The sequence below is a fragment of the Rutilus rutilus genome (assembly GCF_951802725.1).
Source record: "Rutilus rutilus genome assembly, chromosome: 12".
In the NCBI taxonomy this organism is placed as follows: domain Eukaryota; kingdom Metazoa; phylum Chordata; class Actinopteri; order Cypriniformes; family Leuciscidae; genus Rutilus; species Rutilus rutilus.
In genome coordinates, this window is record NC_140217.1 from 29,638,667 (window position 1) to 29,658,993 (window position 20,327).

General features: G+C 36.3%; 2 protein-coding genes across 5 annotated transcripts in view; one reads left to right on the forward strand and one right to left on the reverse strand.

Annotated features, from left to right (window-relative positions):
* cyfip1 (cytoplasmic FMR1 interacting protein 1) overlaps window positions 1–7,563 on the forward strand; it is a 45,327-nt gene extending 37,764 nt beyond the window's left edge. Inside the window, exons 26-31 of the mRNA XM_084425411.1 lie at window positions 1,406–1,536; window positions 4,396–4,468; window positions 4,582–4,676; window positions 5,886–6,124; window positions 6,201–6,348; window positions 6,439–7,563. Coding sequence (XP_084281537.1) covers window positions 1,406–1,536; window positions 4,396–4,468; window positions 4,582–4,676; window positions 5,886–6,124; window positions 6,201–6,348; window positions 6,439–6,603 — 851 coding nt within the window. The 3' untranslated portion in view covers window positions 6,604–7,563. The remainder of the gene's footprint in view (window positions 1–1,405; window positions 1,537–4,395; window positions 4,469–4,581; window positions 4,677–5,885; window positions 6,125–6,200; window positions 6,349–6,438) is intronic.
* An 880-nt stretch (window positions 7,564–8,443) lies between these two features.
* Window positions 8,444–19,668, reverse strand: LOC311301560 (magnesium transporter NIPA2-like). 4 transcript variants are annotated; one of them, XM_084426796.1, is made up of 9 exons: window positions 19,421–19,668; window positions 19,271–19,318; window positions 19,082–19,172; window positions 18,714–18,874; window positions 13,395–13,622; window positions 11,721–11,777; window positions 11,502–11,592; window positions 10,292–10,452; window positions 8,444–9,483 (listed from the first exon to the last, which is right to left on the reverse strand). In XM_084426796.1, the coding sequence occupies exons 1-9, from the start codon at window positions 19,533–19,535 to the stop codon at window positions 8,828–8,830; spliced, it is 1,608 nt and encodes a 535-aa protein (XP_084282922.1). In that variant the 5' UTR covers window positions 19,536–19,668; the 3' UTR covers window positions 8,444–8,827. The 4 variants fall into 4 exon arrangements, with proteins under 4 accessions (XP_084282922.1, XP_084282921.1, XP_084282920.1 ...); XM_084426795.1 differs by lacking the exons at window positions 18,714–18,874; window positions 19,082–19,172; window positions 19,271–19,318; window positions 19,421–19,668 and adding an exon at window positions 16,008–16,159 and having other exon boundaries at window positions 8,446–9,483; XM_084426794.1 differs by lacking the exons at window positions 18,714–18,874; window positions 19,082–19,172; window positions 19,271–19,318; window positions 19,421–19,668 and adding an exon at window positions 14,400–14,561 and having other exon boundaries at window positions 8,446–9,483.
* Between the last annotated feature and the right edge of the window lie 659 nt (window positions 19,669–20,327).

Below are 20,327 nucleotides of genomic sequence, written 5' to 3' on the forward strand. Positions count from 1 at the left end.
CTGTGCTGCTGGGCAGATTGGTAGTCTGCAGTGTCATTCACACATTGGTGCGAGCAGAGCTTCCGCAGCAGATGCTGTTTTTTTTTTTTTTTTAAAGACGTAGTCAGACTCCTTGATTTGAGAAGGTTTGGTAATTGCCTCTCGCCATCTTTCCCTCTTTCTTTGTTATTACATTCCGGGTGACCATACTGAGAGGGTGCACTCCATGCTGAAACCATGGCTGTGTCTGATTATGTGGCCTTTCAGACAGCCTGGAGAAAAAAAATGAAGTGGGTGGAGTAGAGAGAGAGAGAGAAAAGCAGAGGGTATAAAAATGGCAAATGGTCTGTTTACGTAGTTAAAAGCTTCTGCTTGTAAGATTAATACTTATTCTTGGATTCGTGGTAGGAACTGGCATAACGAAAGAAAGTAAACTTAAAAACAGTCACTTATTGATTCTTGTGGCTCTTCTGACATTTTTTTAAATTAAATATATGGGGATGAAACCACAGAATTTGGATGTAGAAATCAGTATTGAACACACACATACACACATATTAGGGCTGCCAGTAGATTCACATTTTTAATCGTGATTGATCGCACACATATCATGAAATTGAGCATACACCACGTAATTTGTTCATAATTTTCTATATACAGCAAATTAAACTTTCAGATTGGACAATTTTAGTAATTTCCAAAACTAAGACATAGCACAACTTATTTTGACATGTAAGGTCAGCTTATTTTTCTATTCAACAAAACTATGTACAACGCTGCTCTGTCTTCACTCCATGAGTTAAATATAGACCTACACGGATTCTGAAGTTATTTAGTCAAGAGCAGTGGGTGATTTTTTTTTTATTAACAGTAAACTTTGTTTACGAGAGTACTTGCCTTTTTTGTGTGTGTATTAAACCGTTTAGACACATATCTGATGCCCAAAGTAGGTAGCCAAAACTTTTCTTGTCCGTGTTTTGCTCCGTCTCGGAGCGCGCGCACAGAAAGCCCCCTGAGGAACAGCTCATCAGGCTTTATAACTCTTTTTTTAATATTAAGCACGTGCTGCATGTCCCGCACTGGCTGCTTTTTACAACACTCGCGTTACAGGATTTGGACATTGAGGGCCATAAACACACCACTTTAAATGAAGAAAAGGAATGTGGCAATTCGCAATTTCGCGTGCTTGAGTAATTTATTTGTGTTAGTTGTGTTAAATAATTTTAAAGCATTAAAGATTTTGAATTGATCACGTGTTAACGCATTAACCTTGACAGCTCTGTGATCTATTAATATTATGTGCAAATGCAAAATTGATCCAGGGGAATACTTTTTAAGATACTTCCTAAGATACTTTTTTCAACACTTCCTAAAACAAAATGAGGCTGTCATTACTATAATACATGATTTTGTCTTCTGGATGCAGGAATTCTGGAGTTCTTTCACCACCAGTTGAAAGACATTGTGGAGTATGCTGAGCTGAAGACCGTGTGCTTCCAGAACCTGAGGGAAGTTGGAAATGCGTTGCTCTTCTGCCTTCTGAGTGAACAGAGCTTGGTATGATACAATTCTGCTGTCACAACTTCATCTCTGGCCACTCACACCATACTACAGAAAGTTGTCCTCACCACATCACTAAACCCTGCCTTGAAAATGTTACTGACTAATCCTACTTTGCCATCATCTTTTCTTTAAAGAAGACATTTCATCCCAAATAATATCTAGTAATTTTTTTTACCACTTTCAGCACATAAGCTATGCAAAGGGATAGTTATCACACAATCCATCACCAAAAAGATCTTTTTCAGTAGATTGATAATGTGGTTTTGATATTTTTCTTACAGTAAAGAGTGAGGGGTAGAGAGCGTAACTAATTAGCATCTTCCTTTGTGATTTGGTTTCTTTTATATTCTCTTCTTTGTGCTGAGATGAGTGACACATGAGACACAGCTTCACTAAAGTCTTCAATCATGAATGAGTCTCTACATTTTTACTTGGGAATTATTCACAAACCCATGACAGGAAAAGGAATATATACCCAGCACAGGTGAATTCCATTTAATCTGCCACCTGTTCAGTGTGTACAATGTCTGACTTTGACACACTGTTGTCATGGGAACACATCTGCAGTTTTGTTGCATGTGGCAGCAACTATAAATTTCTCCATGTCAGTGTTCAACCCTTGTAAGATGCAGATCAACTTCACCTTTCTCTTTTTCTTTTTCTTTTGAATAACCAGCCCCTATAACAATGCTCGGTTTAAGATGATGGTCTTACAGAGTACGGTTTATTTCATACTTTACATGAAAGCAGTGCACATTTGATCAAATGTCTATTACAGCTCACGGCTTGCATGAGCGTGCCTTTTTTTTTTTTTTTTGTATTGAGCTGTTGTTTCTGTTACGCAACACTCACTTTAAAAGCACAACTAATGTGATCTTGCTGTTATAGTTATTTTGTCGCATTGCAAATAAGCATCAACTTTGAAAGGAACAGAAAATAAGCAGCAAAGTCTGAATGGTAACAATTCAGTTTAATCAAAAGTGATGAATTATCACACTTTTGACACTTTTTTTTATTTCTAAAATGTTTTAGAAATGAAATGTTTGTGCCCCCAAAGACAGGCCATTTGGCTGCTTGCAAATTTTGAATGTCTGTTCCACAGCTCTTAATGTGTTTGGGCTGATTTGTAATTTGTTAATGAGTTCAGCCCCTTTAGGGCACAAATAGGGAAGCAATGCTACTTTCACGTGCTATTGGAATTATCGTCAATACGAGTTTCCTCGTTAAAGATTGGACATGAATGGCCTCTTGAGTCATATTAACCACTGGGAAGCGCTGGGAGACGATCTAGACTTCAGCCACATATTTTCTTTTTATTGGGGTAGTTGACATCTCCAACTTTAGGTTAAAATTAATTTATGGATGAGATAAATTGTATATTTAGGTGCTACATTGTGATCTTTTTTGTCATAATATGAATTCCCTGAAGTCCCAATTTAACACCTAGATATATTTCAGTAATGTGAGATCCAACACTGTATGATTAATAATTATGCAATAATTCAGTGCCTTTTAAGTGCAGTATAACATATTTTGTCCTTGTGTGCCCTTTCGATTCTACATTGCATTGTCAAAAATGAATGAGAATAATAAACCAATAATTAAGCTTATCTGAAAGGGTTCAATTAGAAAACACACACACACAAAAAACATTTTAGATCTGTTAAGAAATTGGTTGGGTTTTGACTGTATAATGGCTGAAACATCCCTCCAGCACGGTTGAGAATGCCGTTCACCCAGACACTCGAGAGGCTTTTCACAGATGTGATAAGCTGCTGTTTTTTAATTGTCAACCGTTAGTCACAGTTATGAAAGTTACGCAGAGAGATCCTGTCTTCCACCACAATTAATCTTCAAATTATATAGTGTCAACAATCAAGGGCTGTCTGTTAAAATATAGATTTGCTGGAGAAAGTCTCTATGCATGTGTGAAATTACCTGCTCTGCCTGATGGCAAGGTCAGTCCAATCAGGTGCGTCGGCTGTAATTCTCTGCATTTTCACTGAAATGTCAACAGCCTCAATTGAACGGCTCCTGTCAGTGGTGTGACTGCATGGCTCCATCTACTGGAACCTGGTTACCATAGAAATCTGTGCCAAGGATTTCTAAAAGGCATCATCGGACATGCTTTTTTTTCTTTTTGTGAGGGTATTCATTATTTCTTGAACAGCTAAATTGAATATTTATCTAAATGCATAATATTATTTATCTAAAATATTAATCTCTCTTGCTTGTATCACTCATTTACTAATGGTTACTCCATCATGCTCGCCTATGTTTGCTTAATTTTCATTTTTAGAGATGAATATCATAAAAACAATGTATAGAACATGTTTTATACATTAACATTACAGTAGCTAACATGAAATGTTAATGAACTGTACTTTTACAGCATGTATTCATGTTTATGGTTAATGTTTGATTTTTGTTTCTCGGTTAATTTCTACATAAACTACATTTTTAACATTTCAAGTTGTATAAATCAAGTCAGATTATCTTTAGTTTGTGTGTTATGAACAGTACTAGAATTAAGAAAAAAAACATAAATCAAGAATAAATAATGTTAGTTCATAATATCTATTGCATTAAGAAACGTTAAAGAATTGAACATTATTGTAAAGTGTTACAAAAAAACAAAACAAAAAGAACCACGAACATTGATCCAGTGATAAATGGTTTCAGTGTTTAGAATTTATCCTGGTCATATTGAGAGCTAAATGAATGCACCAAAACTCTGTGATTTATGCATGTACGTGTCAAAGCAGCAATGGACGCTTGTCTCAGACTGCTTATTTGAATTTAACTCAGGCTTTAAAAACCATAGTTTCTGAAATTAGTTCTGCTTTCATGTAGTCTCAAGAGGAGGTGTGTGACTTGTTGCATGCAGCGCCCTTCCAGAACATCTTGCCAAGAGTTCACGTTAAAGGTAAGCTCATGTTTATGTATGTTTCCTGAGGATATTCAGTATTTTTAGCATGCTTCATGTGAGAAGTTCCTCAAACATATCCAATAATCTCTCTATATCCCACACTTGTGCAGAAGGGGAGCGTCTGGATGCAAAGATGAAGCGTTTGGAGGCCAAATACACAGCACTGCATTTGGTGCCTCTGATCGAGCGTCTGGGAACCCCTCAGGTGGGTGAAACATCACTGCACCGACAGCCGCTTTAGTCGTGCTCTGCTGCTTTACCACCTCCAGCACACACATCTACTTATTGTCATTAGCATCTCCAATTACACACTTAACTGCTGCTTTGAACTCATCCCAGAGCCTTCCAGATTGTTGTGTTGTGCCAGTGGTAATGGGCAAATTGATTAATTTAAAATAAAAATGGTGATTTCTGGCTAAAGGTTACTTGAGGAAATTATTAGTAGTACTTTATCCTTCTAACACTGCTATTATCGTTCACTTTTCGTTATATTAATTGGTATTTCTACTAAGGCATTAGTAACTGATCTCTTGCTTTCTTTTTATGCTGCTTCTGTGCCAAAAGTCTTTTCAAAGTCCAAAACCTATTTCTGCCACATAAGAAAAAAAATATGCTTTGGTAACTCATGCTTTTATTTCTTGTTTTTTTTTATTTAAAAAAAATGAAATTGACACAATTATGAGACAAACAATTTTGAAATTTACAGTTGAAATTCACTCATCATTGACTTTTCTTCAAAATTTCAACTCGTCCTAATTGACTTAATATATTTAAGTCATATTAATATGTGTGTGTGTGTGTGTGTGTGTGTGTGTGTGTGTGTGTGTGTGTGTGTGTGTGTGTGTGTGTGTGTGTGTGTGTTTTGCTACGCACTGCTCCTAGTGGGTATGCACTAACTTGGATGGGTTAAATGCAGAGGACAAATTCAAAGAATGGGTTACCACGTCACGTCTCTTTTTTAAATTCTAACTTGTCATAATTATGATTTACCAAAGCATAATTATTTCCCTTATGTGGCAGAAATCTGCTTCCATAGTTATATTGAATGTTTAGGAAGTTGTAAAAGTGAAACAAACAAAAAATGACTTATAGGTACAAGATGTTTGACCTCAGACCACTTTAATAGTTCCTGTCAAAGACATGCCAAACTGGCAGTTTCTCAGAAAATGTTTGTACTATTTGAACATAAATGAGTCTTGTCAGAATTGTCTCAATACCACTTAAATGTTGTGACAGTGCCACCTACTGGTCAAAATGTATAAATAATTCTAAATATTCATGGTTTGCAGCTATATTTGACTTTTTTTAATTCGTAGTAAAGTCTTTGTAGTCAGGAGCTGCAGTGTCTTGATGCGGATTTAAGTGAGCCATGCTGGTCCGATTTTAATCCATACCCTTTACGATCTCTCATCAGCAAATTGCCATCGCCCGTGAGGGTGACCTGCTGACTAAAGAGCGCCTGTGCTGCGGTCTCTCCATGTTCGAGGTCATTCTGACTCGTGTCCGTGGTTATCTGGACGACCCGATCTGGCGCGGGCCATTGCCCAGCAACGGCGTGATGCACGTGGACGAGTGCGTAGAGTTTCACAGGTTGTGGAGCGCCATGCAGTTTGTGTACTGCATCCCGGTGGGAGCTCACGAGTTCACCGTTGAGTGAGTGGAAACTGATCACCGGCTCTTTGCAAAATTAGGATTTTGAGCTTTTTAAAAGATTTTGATCCTCTTCCAGGCAATGTTTTGGAGATGGTCTGAACTGGGCCGGTTGCATGATTATCACATTACTCGGTCAGCACAGACGCTTTGATATCCTGGACTTCAGCTACCACCTCCTGAAGGTGCAGAAACATGACGGCAAAGATGAGATCATCAAGAGTGTGGTGAGTTTTTCGAAGTGAGTTTGGTGTATTTTTCATGTAACTTCTGCAATCAAGACGCCAACTAATCCATTTGTTTCCCTCCTACTTTAGCCACTAAAGAAAATGGGTGAACGAATTCGCAAGTTCCAGATTTTGAATGACGAAATCTTTGCCATTTTGAACAAGTACCTGAAGTCTGGGGATGGAGAGAACATGCCAGTAGAACATGTCCGTTGCTTTCAGCCTCCGATCCATCAGTCATTGGCCAGTAACTGAGACTGCCGTACATTTGCACCAATTAGAAGTGGAAGAGATGGTAGAGGGAAACATATTTAGCAACCAAGTTTATCCTCAAGTTTAGGACCAGTTTCACTGTCACATTCTTCTTAAGGAAGCCTTTCTCATGCCAGCCTGTAGTGTTCAGAGCCAGTAAGTTGCCTTGCGATTAGCTGAGAGATTTGGTATGCACCAATCAATTGTACCATTACTGGTTTTGCACGTGTCAGGCTTTGGTAAACTAGGCTAATGTGTTTTAAGATGATGTAGACAAACAGTTTTACTTAGTGTATTTCAGGTTGATTTGTTTTGTATACACACTCGTGCCTTATTATAGATAAATGACTTATCTTTTCTATGTTAATGATAGCACAGCACTACTCATTTTCATGTTTTATACTTGGGGAAAGCAGTGGGAAAGGGTTGGAAAATGGCCAAGTGGGTTTTATCAACTGATTATTTAAGCTTTTGCTGTGGTGAGAGACCCGTGGTATATTTTCTATGTGGTGTTGTTGAATGATTGCATGCAAGGTTTTTTTTTTCTTCTATTATCCTGAATAAAACTTTAAAGGGATAGACCACCCAAAAATGAAAATTGTCATAATTTACTCACTCTTGTTATTCCAAACCTGCACCAGTATTTTTGAAGAATATGGGTAAACAAGCAGCTGATGGTAGCCATTGGCTTCCATAAGTATTTTGTTTTCTACTATGGAAGTCAATGGCTACCGTCAACTGTTTGTTTATCCATATTGTTCAAATATCTTCCTTCGTGTTCAACAGAAGAAAGAAACTCGTACAGGTTTGGAATAACATGAGGGTGAGTAAATGATGACAATTTACATTTTTGGGTGAACTATCCCTTAAAGCGTAACCAAGTTTTTACTCTCAATAAACGTGCCTTTTAGTATTTGAATTATGTAATCAGATTTTAATTCAATAAATATGCATCAAACTTGGTTTCCCTGGCTCTTTCTTTACAAAAAAAAAAGGTAAGTGGGTTAAAGGACTAGTTCACAAAAATACACTATATTAAAGTCTCTGTCAGAGGTCCTGACCTCCTAGATTATCAAAATCTTCAGGATGTGTGTTGAAATAGATTGGAAGTAAATTATACATTTTGCAGGACAGTGGGGTCTCCCCCAGAAGAGTTGATTGGGTTGATACTATTCATAATCCGAAGGTAGCTGTGTGTAATGTTAATCTTTTACTGACAGAAACAAGAGAAAAATAACAAGATATTAACATTTCAGATACTTGAATGAGCTCAAGCTGAACAATTAACACTGGTAAACTGAAGCGCATTGCTAGTGGGTTAATTATCTCACCCAAACGCATCCGATACATACATACATACAAACAATATAAATGTAATATTACAGCTTGCATATGTACAAAATGACAAATGAAACCAACTTGTACTAAGTTGCGTGCTAGTAAGACTGTGTGATGATGTGAATATGCACTGGATGCAGATAAAAAGAATTCACAAAATTATATTAATAAAATAAGAGTACTCAATAGAATGCTGTTCAGGCACTCAGATTTTCACAAGTACCGTTTTCAATGGTTGTAAAATGTTGAGCCATGTTTGAACACTTGGTTTAATTGTGAATTCGTCGACTAAAATTAGATGCCATTTTTGTCAGTATAATGGTCTAAAACTTTATGAATATGACATCATGATATATTAACCGAACTTAAAAGGATTTTTGTCAAGTGCTTATGCAAAAAACACCGCTTTTTTGGGTACATTTTTGGTAAAAAAAAAAAAAAAGTTTGGAGTGACACGAGGGTGAGTGATGATTTAAATTAGATTTAGACACTAATAAACTGAGATGGTTTCATTCCACTTGGATGTCTTTATTATAAAGTCAAAGCAACTACCAATTTTGTAGAAAGGAACTCAGTGCATGTAAATACAGATATCTGTACATAAAATATAACAAAAGTCTCTTAAAAACGTACAGTTGTATATTTACAGTGCTACATGAGGAATGAGATGATGCTTACCATGTAGTCTAGATTGAAACAACAAAAAGAGGCAACCAAAACCCTTAGTACAATCGATTGGTCCATCTTTTTTGAAGGTTTTTTTTTTTTTTTGCTTTGAGTTGATTGTCTTAGGTTTTATCTCATCTGAAAAGGAAAAAAAAGCTAAAAGTCCATAGAGCAGCCAAACATTTTCATTGATGAACTGCTGCATATTGGTTCCTCCTCGAACCTAAGAGACGGTCATAGTGCCGTTTCTCCTGGAGACGCTGTCGAAAGGCAACCCTAACTCTCTGTCGTCGAAGTCCTCCGTGACGTCATTATGTAGCAGCTCATAATTGGAGTGGTTGTGGGCGGCGATGCCGTTTGACACCGGCCCGTTCCTCTCGTCCTTCCTGATGGACACGGCCAGAGTCGCCAAGCTGATGCTAACGTCCTTAAAGGCGTGCAGAAGAAAGATGCCCACTATAATCGTAAAGAAACCGCTCATTGTGCCGATGATGTCATCGACCCCCATGTGTTCCCATTCTTTGAACAATATGGCAGAGCAGGAGAGCACTGAGGTGGTGAAGAACACGTAGTAGATGGGCGTCACCAGGGATGTGTTGAAGATGTCCAGTGCTTTGTTCAGGTAGTTGATCTGTGTGCTAACACAAGCGATCAGGCTCAGCAGCAGAAGCCAGGCCAAAGGCTTTCGCAACACTGGCTTCCCGGCGATGGCCTCCTTGATGGTGATGCCCAATCCCTTCACGCAGGAGACGGACAGGGCACCAATCACGGAGCAGATAGTGATGTAGACCAGGATGTTGGTCTGCCCGTGGCGTGGGCCCACTACGAAGATGAAGATGAGAGCTATGATGATGACAGCTGTTGCAAAGACCACAAAGCCTGGAGAAAAGACAATTATGATTAGTTATATACAGCACCTTCAAAAGAAACACATTTCTTTTATCAATACAAATATGTATGTACACAATCTTACAAAAGTTTGGGGTCAGTAAAAAAATAAATGAATACTTTTTAATTCCGCAAGACTGCATTAAATTGTGTGACAGTGAAGGCAAAAAATTCTATTTCAAATAAATGTTGTTTTTTTGCAATTTCTATTAATCAAAGAATATCACGTGAATTAAGCAGCACAACTGTTTTCAACATTGATAACCAGAAATGTTGCTTGAGCTGCAAATCAGCATATTAGAATGATTTCTGAAGGATCATGTGACACTGAAGACTGGAGTAATGATGCTGAAAATCCAGATTTGCCAATCCAAGAATAAATGTTAAAATATATTAAAATAGGAAACAGCTGGCATGAATTGTAATAGTATTTAACAACATTATGTATTTTTGATCAAATAAAGATAGCCCTGGTGGGCATAATGAACAACTTTTTTCAACATTGAAAGAATCTTACTGCCCCCTAAACTTTTGAACGATTGTGTGACCGATACTGAGTCTGCATATTAATATTACAATAGCTCAGGGGTGTCAAACTCAGTTCCTGGAGGGCCATAGCCCTGCAGATTTTAGATCCAACCCTACCCTATAAACAATGAAGGACTTGATTAGCTGAATCAGGCGTGTTTAATTAGGGTTGAGGAGAAACCCTCCAGGAACTGAGAATTCATCTCCTCCACGAGCCGTTTCTATCTGCATTCCTGGAGGGCCTTCATTGTCTTTACATGTCACAGTTTACCTGGATCAACCAGTTTTTTGGCCATGTCTTCCAGGCTGTCCATCTCCTCCTCTTGAGGTGCGTGTATCACCATGGTAGTGGAGCCCAGGATACTGAGCAGACAGCCAAGCTTTCCGTGCAGGTTCAACCTCTCTGTCAGGAAGTACGAGGACAAAACCGCACTGCAAACAGGCAAACATTCAACTTAATCAGGACAGTTCGCCCAAAAAATAAACACTCTCAACATTGTCACGTCTATAATATTTTTAGAATTCTTAAGAAGGAATGTACTGTACTAAGTAGGAATCTCAAAGAACCTGTAGTTTTGGAAAAAAGTTGATACTACAATTATGAGTGGCACTTTATTTTACAGTCCTGTTCCCCCTGTACAATAACTGGGTACTAACCCTGGACCTACTCCTAAACCTCACCTTAACCCCTGTAGTTGCCTTTTATTACCTAGTATTTTCTTAGGCAAGAACACTGGAAGTACACGTACTGTAAAATAAAGTGCAACCAAATTATGACAATTACTATTACATATGGATTATCTGACCTTTTGTTTTTGTAAAATTCATAATAAAAAAAAGAGCCATACATTTATTTACCATCTATATTAGTTGTTCTCAACCTTTTTTATCCACAACAATTGTCCAGGTTTTCATGATTTACTATGTAAGGATTTTATAAATATGACAAAGGACAGAAGATGTGATGAAAAGCTGAAGTCCGCGGTGATGTCATAAAAAAATCCATGATCCATTTTAGCTGAAGTGAGAGACTGTACGTTTTGAATGCTTATATCTCCTAAATGCAAATTGTGTCATTGTTTTGGAAAACACTAGCTTATTCATAACCTTTAGGCTAACATATTCATTCTAGAAGCTAAAAAAACTTTCATTTTGATTTCAGGGGGCCTTTAAAGTCTACTTGAGACCCCTTTAGAAGTTTGCTGTGAATAAAATAGGTTAAGAGACTATGTTAACATCATGTTTTGGTCCATTTGAGAGAATAACACCTTTGACATTAAGCACAGATGCATCACTTTTGAGAAGCTGATGGTTGCAACGGCTATTATTAAGCTTGTACTCGGTTTAAAAAAACAAAAAGGAAACCACCAGCATGAAAAAAAACAATACTTTCCACCTCCTGTAGCATTCATTTTTATTTACACGTTAACACTAAACAGGATGTCATGTCATCAACATCAATTCAACAAAGATTGTCAAACCTGACTAGCACACTGAGAGCCCCGAGAGGAGTGACGAGTGTGGCGGGAGCAAAGGCGTATGCTGCGAAATTGGCAGCTTCACCAGCCCCCACTGTCAAAACAGACAGAATAAAATAGTTACTTCCAAGCAGCTGAGACACAAACATGATAAATATATGCTGTATCTGTACAACTGCTTCAAGTTTAAGATAAATATTAGTCGTTTACTCTGTCACTTACTTGATAACAAGCCAGCCCACCAAAGCCATTCTTTTAGGTATGCATGACCTCCTTGCCCTGGTAAAGCAAGATGATTCATGTTTCAAAATTATTCTATATTTTTTACCGTCAGCAATTTGGTGTGTCATACTTTCTATAATTAAATTGCATTGAATTTCATGTATTGGCCACCCTACTTTCTAGATATCAACACTGAAAAAAAGGCATTGACAACTACTTGGTTCAAACATTATAATCTCTCTCTTTTATTTTTGTAACCGTGAAGTCAAAGAACTAAAATGCTACAAGTAAAAAGGTAAATGACATCACAGTTTGTATTGACGTTAAACAGAGAGTCAGTATTCCGTTAACCCTCTATGGTCCAACATTAAAACTGTTAAAACATTTGAGTTCGGTAAGATTTTCTCATGTTTTTGAAAAAAAAGTCTCTTTTACTTATCAAGACTGCGCTTATTTGATAAAAAATACAATAAAACCAATAATATTAAAGATATATTTCTTCTATTTTAATATATGTTAAAATATTTTTTTTATTCATGTGATGGCAAAGCTGAATTTTCAGCATCATTACTCCAATCTTCAATGTCACATGATCCTTCAGAAAACATTCTAATATGATGATTTGGTGCTAAAAAACAACTTTTCTTATTAATATCAGTGTTAAAAACAGTGGTGCTTTGTTTTTTATTGTTACAAAAAAAAAAAAATCCAGTATTTGAAGTTCATTTACTTGCTGAATAAAAGTATTAATTTTTTCATATATATCCACTATATCAACAAATTAGTTTTATAGTGACTATAAAGGGTAAAATATGAAAAAGGGGGTACTTTAAAAGACCTATTTATGTATAATTATCAGAAATTAAACAAACACCTGTAAAATGTATTTTCTGTTGATTGTTCTTTTGTAATTATCATACTTTATTAATTTATTAGGTTCATTTAAATCAAATAAAACAAATATATATATATATGTTATTTATAATGAAAGAAAAAATAAACAATATAATCATGTCCGATTAATTTCTTCATAAAAACAAAATGTAACATAAAATAACTTATTAATACCATGATCATACAATGGAACGTAAACTACTCTATACACTAAATATGTATGGGCCATTGGTAATCATGTCATTTATCAATGACAAATCATTTTAAACTATTTGAAAGTCAACTATAACACAATACATGTTTTTTTTAAACACCTTATTTCGGCAAAACCAACTTGAGGTATTTAAATACAACAAAAATGGTTAAAAGATTTCCACTGCTTATGTTTGTTGTCTAGCAACCAAAAAATGCTATCATATTACAGAATACAACCCTGGAATAAATTAAACTTTATAAAAAGTGAAAAGTCATTGGTTATAGTTTTCTTTTAAACAATTAAACTCATTTTTGTTGTCATTATAAATGACATGAGTCCATGTACAGGATTAAATATCTCAGTATGGCGAAGTCATGGAAACGGAGTTAATGATTTATAAAAAGTGTGTGGCAAGTGATCTGTGCTGTGCTGCACCTTTAAGTTGAAACAACAACAGCTACGGAACAGGTGTGTCAGAATAAAACATCTCAAAAATTTCCCCACCCATACCAGTTAAACTTATTGCAAAACTGTGTATGATTTTCTGACACCATAAGATTAAAAGCTCACAGAAAGAAACATACCTGCTCGCATCGAGCCCTTCCTGGCCAGTCGAAGGAGTCCTTTCTTCTTTAAGATGAAACTACCGCCGATAAATATACTGGAGCTTATTGCCAAAGCAAGGCCTATATAGAAATCGTACTTTCCTCTGTCTTGACCCATAGTGTCGTCGGTAGAGTTTCCTCTCGTCACATTGACATACATGCACCAAAGATTCAGTCCAGATGAACAATCCTGGCCAACTGCTGAGCCTGGCGAGAAATAAAAATATAGAATAATTATGTAAATAAATTCCAATAAGTTCCAAGTTAGGGATGAACTTAGGCTATATCATACCATTTTTATAAGAAACACTACTACACACATTACAGCTCACAAGATCTGAGATTTCATTCATGTCAACACACACACACACACACACACACACTGCTCTGAGGGAGAATGAAGAATGACAGTGTGTGTGTAAAGCACAATAGCTGACAAGATGACATGAGCAGTACAGGAAGTGACTCTATAAAACACTACAGGCTCGAAGTCCTGTTACACATGTTGACTTAAAGCGAATGGTATCAGCATTGATCAATAGGTTTCACCCTAGTGACTTTTTTTTTTCTTCCGTCATTTCAATACAATGAAAGACTGAGATAGTCATTGTGCAACTCAATGCGTGTCCACGGAAGAAGTATTTCAGGTTTGTTTCAACGTAAGGCCAGAATTTGAATGACAGAATTTTATTTTTGAGTGAACTATCCCTTTAAGGCGCAAAACATGAGCATACAGCTGATCCAGCAAACTTTACAGCGGTACAAAAATCCCATGTCCATTTTACCTAAGTGTTAACCAGCCATCTCTTAAGGGTCAACATTTGGTTGTCGCGACGTTAGGCGAGATCTTCTTGATATGACAACATGATGACAATAACCTTATGCATACAGCCAAACCCAGCCGGATAGCTTAGCCAATTAGCTTCATAATTCACATCAAAACACACGCGTGGCTAAAGGAGGTTATGAAGTTATTCAGGGTACCTAGTTAAATTCCAGCGATCAGCTCGACATCGTGTCCGGTCACAGAGATTTCACGGTTTTGACTTTCACATTTTCTCGCGACCATGAAATTCAGACGCGATGTTGACGCGAACCCAGGCAGATCCACCTACACAGCAGCGATGTCCGACTCGTGATCGAATCGTTCTTTTGAGTCGGATCTTTTCAAACAATCAGTTGAACCGGTTCACAAAACTCGGTCTGAACAATTCTTCCAATAATTGGACTGAATTCATCCATACATTTTTCAAACTGCTAATATACTATAGTACATATAGCCGTGAATTAAATGCACCAATTATAAGATCAATTCTTTAAAATAAAATAAAAGATAATACAAACAAAATATTAATTATTAATATTAGCTTAAACAGAATAAGTTAAAAGGGCAGCACATGTCTACCGTCTTAAGAGCTCTGAAGTTCTGAAGATGAAATAACTTGTTCACAGGCTGAAAATTCAAAAGACAATAATAATAATAAATAAATAAAATATGATGAAAAAACATAATATGATGGTTGACTTTACTATAATTAATGTAAAATTTGGCATGGAACAATAACAGATTACTCATTCAGCTAATGGCACTCATTTACTTCCATAGTTGTTGTTTTTTTCTACTATAGAAGTTAATGGGTGGTGTCAGTGTGACAACTGTCTGGTTACCAACATTGTTTAAAATATCTCATACAGGTTTGGAACAACTTGAGGGGGATTATGTTATGACGTTTTTATTTTTATTTTTGGTGGAACTATCTCTTTAAAGATTCGAGAGAAGATGAGTTAACTGATAGCAAGAGCTTTTGTATATTGTATAAAACGTATTGTATATGTGTTTGAATTTATTGTATGATTTTATCAACACTGTGAAACGTAAATGACATTTTGCTAATCTAAATGGGTTAGATTTTCCATGTAGCCTACCACATGATGCAGCAAAACGCCATGACGTAAAAGAATCACCGAACACATTCTGTGCGAAAGAGCCGATTAGAGGCAAGTCGGACACCCATCAGTAGGAAAGAGGAAACGTACGCGCATGCGCGGAACCTCTCTTTTGATTGGTCTTGTGACGTCTTGTGTTAAAGTCTTCCTTCATGCGTTTAAACATTGTAACAAAATGTAAAGTGCGTTTTAATCATTAAGGTGAAAACTTGTTTTTGTTAGAGATATGTTAAATCATAAAAAGTTCCCTCCTCTCCTAATATCAAAGTGTGTGAGTGCTTTATGTTGAGCCCGTGACGTAGGCTACAGCAAGTAAAGTAAACGTTGAGACCTGAGACAGGTGCAGAACCTACCAGACATACAGGAATCTCTCTTGACATTAAAACAGCGTATTTTCTACAGCTAATCAAAACAAATTTACAATGAAACGTTGTGAGTATAAACACAGGTAAATATGTTATTAACATATATCAAAATATATAAATATCGATAGATTGTAGAAGTATAAAACGGGTATGGTTTTCATCCGGCAAACATTAGCAACTACAGAGCAAACCAAAAGAAATAGATTAAAATAAAACGTAACTTTAAAGAAATCCAAAGAATAAAAGAATCCAAAGAATAAAAAAATAACGCACAATTTACCCTGGGATTGAAATAATTTCCGTTCTCTGATGGGACTGGATCAGGACGCAGTGGGATCGACTAGGTTTAGGAAGCCAACTGTTGTCTCAAAGGTAAGAAAAACAGCCCCTACTGGCCGTCATCTCGCCATGCTTACAATTACATTCAATTATTGATAGTAGACTGACCAAAACTGTTACCATAGAATTATTCCAGACGTAAATCGGCTGTTTATTTGTATACAAACATGAAAAACATTAATAAAAAAAAGACCAAGAAAATTATGTTTTGAAATTGTGATTTATTCATGGTTGACTGCACACACACACACACACACACACACACACACACATCAAACAGAGGTTAATATAAAATAAATGTTAGTTTTTATTTCCAATAAGCGATTAAATTAATTATATATTCTAAATTTAATTTAATGAAATAATTATATTCATGAAATCATTATATTATTAACCCTTGTGCTGTGTTGAAAAATCTAGAACACCTTTTGTGTTCCCGGTCAAAAATGACCAGCCTTGCTTGTAAATTGCTTGTAATGCTATATTGTCACCAAATATTGAATTCAATCTTTTTGTAAACTTTTCTTTCAATTTGGACAGGTTTTGTATTTATTTTTTAATTTTTTTGGAATGGATTTATTGTAGAACTCGTTGATCTGAGCTTATGCAACGTTTTCTGTGTGTTAAAAGAATTATTTGTGGATAAATTTGTCAATATTCAACAAAATATGGAAAAATTGCACCGTTTATTACACTTGTGTACTTTAATGTTTAACCAGGAAGTTTGTTTGGGAATGCTTTTATTTTGTACAAATTATATCATAACCAAATATTGGATTCAATCTTTTTGTGAATTTGTTTTCTATCAATAAAGGAAGGTTTCTGGTTAAACATTAAAGCGCACTAGTGTGATAAATTGTTCAAAATAATTTTACATTTTATTCAATATTATTAATATACATTTTCGGGAAAAAGAAAATCCTTTCCAGGTCAAACACAATATAAGAGTCAATCAATAACTTATTAACTGAGATAAAACTGATGCATAATAATTCCATATTAAAATACACTTTTTAAAATTTAATATAATGAAGTCTAATGTTATAGGATGTCTCCCTTATTTGGATTTGGAGTGGTTAATTACTATTAACACACAATATCCAATCTTTGTTTGTTAAACCAACCCTGTCAGTTCTTGATAAATTTTTTTTTTTTAAATGATGTTCTCATGAGTTAGTCTTCTTTAGCTTTGGTTTTGCTCCAAGCAAGTTTAGTTTCTTGAGAGATGCGTAATAAGGCAACACCCACAGAAACTGTGATAAAACCACACAGAATACCCAAACAGTCCACAATGCCGAGTGCTGTCCATTCCCTGAAAAGAATAGCGGAGGCTATGATGACACAGGAGGTGAAAGTCACATAGTAAATGGCCTCAAACATGTTAGAGCTAAAGCTCTCCAAGGCTTTGTTGATAAAGGTGAACTGTATCAGAATACTGACTATGAGAATTCCCAGCAACCCCAGGAAGAGGTAAAGTGCTCTGCTATCACTTGGAGGTGTTCCACTGAAGGCCTCCTGAGCAGCCAGTCCCAGGCCTTTGCTGCTGGGCACAGTGAAACTCCCAAGGAGAGAACAGATGCCCACATACACCATAATGTTGGATTTTCCATGAACTGGAGACAGCCAACCGATCAGAATGATCAGTGATAAGACCACCAGTGAGATGTACACCAGGAACTCTGAAACATGAGTGGAAAGATCAGAAACATGGTATGGTTCAATGTATGAGAGTGAGTTAAAGGCATAGTTCATAGTCATCATTTACTCACCGTCAAGTTGTTCTAAATCTGTATGAGTTTCTTTGTTCAGTTGAACACAAAAGAAGATATTTTGAAGAATATGGGTAACCAAGCACTTGCTGGTCCCCATTGACTTCCATAGTAGAAAACAAAATACTATTGAAGGTAATGGGGACCAGAAACCAAAATATTTTCTTTCGTGTTCAACTGAACAAAGAGTTTTCATTTTTGTGTGAACTATCCCTTTAAGTTTATTCATTCACATCAATTAATATAATGATTATGAAGCAGGATTCATTCCAGAGAAAACAAAAGGACTTTTAAAAGTCAAATTTTGTTCAGCAAGTATCTATGTATTGCTATGCAAAAACACACCACTTATCCAAAGCAACTTGAAAAAATCTGCCGTTAAGTGAGTTTCACAAAAGTACAATAAGATGATTTCCATAACTTTGCAATTCATGGCAGGTTTCTATGTTAAAATGAGATTTGAACTCTAGGTTTCTATGTTAACCCTTCTTATTCTTAAAGGGATAATCCACCCAGTAATGAAAATTCTGTCATTATTTACATACCCTCATGTTGTTCCAAACCTGTATTTCTTTCTTTCTTCTGCAGAACAAAATATTTTGAATAATGCTGGTGAGAAAACATTTTCGGTTCCCATTGACTTGTATTTTTTTGTCCACACTATGTATGTCAATAAGGACTGAAACAGTTTGGTTATCAACGATCTTCATAATATCTTTTTTAGTTCCACAGAGGAAAGAAAGTCATACGGGTTTGGAACGACATGAAGGTGAGTAAATGATGACAGAACTTTAATTTTTGGGTGAACTATCCCTTTAACCACCAGACTACCATTGAGAATAGATGAATTATGGCTCCACCAGACATGTTTATCATACCTGGGCCCATCAGTCTTTCCTCTAGTTCCGCTCTTGATGTAACATTTTCAGACTTAGGTGAGTGAATGATGAGCACAACTGAACCACAACAGCACAAAGCGCAGCCAAGTTTTCCTATGAGATTGAGATGTTCCTGAAGCAGCCAGGATGCCAGAACGGCTCTGATTAATGATGAAGAGACAAAATCACATGAATCACTCCAGGTCACAGTATAGATGCTCTGATATGCTGATTTAAATGTGAAATAAATGTCAACTGTAGTAGTTGTTGTTGCTCTAATATTTATATTGAGATTGCTCAGACCACTGCATTGAATACATTTCAATTAATGAAGAATATCTTAATATAAATATAATAAAGAAATTCACCCAAACAGGACTCCCAGGGCTCCAAGGGGAGTGACCACAACTGCCGGGGCAACATTGTATGCCAGAAAATTTCCTATTTGTCCCACAATCACTTAAAGAAAAAAAAAAGACAAGAAAAAAAACATAAATACACACTACCTTTATTAACATTAGTTACATTTTATTTGCAGATATAGAGGTATTACTCACTTGCAAGTGTACCACACCACCACACACAGTCAGCCAGGTAAGTTCCACCTGTAGTGTGACATAAATCATCCTTTAAATATTAAATCTGGACAGGAAGTGTAACTTCTTTGGGACAAAATAGGGAAATAGCGGTCTTCTGATGTGAAATACCTGATTTGCGGGCTCGCAGTATCCCCTTTTTCTGGAGTACAAACGTGGATCCATTGATAAAACTGGACACAACAGCAATCGCAACACCAACGACTGGGAATGAAGTGTCGTCCATAAATGTATGCGAGTTTATGTGTAAACAGTGTAAGTTCACTCTTTGACTGGTGTTGATAAAGCCCTTATAGGCTTGTTATGTTGTGGTGGACTTTGTCATTCGTCTAGAAATGCACAAAAACATATGAATCGGCGTACATTACATCCCGGAAGTGCATTCTCAGGAGTTCCTTGCCAAACTAACGACCTCTACTGGTTAAAGGAGAGGACCAAACTAATATCTAATAAAGAGTAATTTAACAGATAAAGTTATACGCATTTAAAGCAAATAAAACATAATTATATTTAAAGGGCCCATTATGTGTCCCTGTGTTTCACGATACCTGTAGTACAAATATGAGGTGGCTGCGCAGAGCTTCAAGCTGTTAACAGCAGGTGGCGTTGTGATATAAAAAGTAAGTTTACATGTGAAAGTCTCAGCCACCTTTCACTTTCATTGAATGGGAAAAAAGATGCAATACAAGTGAGAAGTCACTTTGGCTGTCAGTCCCATGAGGGTGAGTAAATGTTGACAGAATTTTCTTAACATTATATTTTATTCACACAAATTTTAAAGTTTTAAAATGTAACAAATTTTAAGTTTATAACAGGGGTGCCCAATCCTGTTCCAGGAGATCTACCTTCCAAATAAGTTCAGCAACCCTGATCAAACACAACTGAACCAGCTAATTAAGATCTTCAGGAGCACTTGGTAATTACAGACAGGTACGTGTTGGATTAGGGTTGAATCTGAACTCTACAAGTAGATCTCCAGGAACAAGATTGGGCCCCTGGTTTATAAAGTGTATTGTTT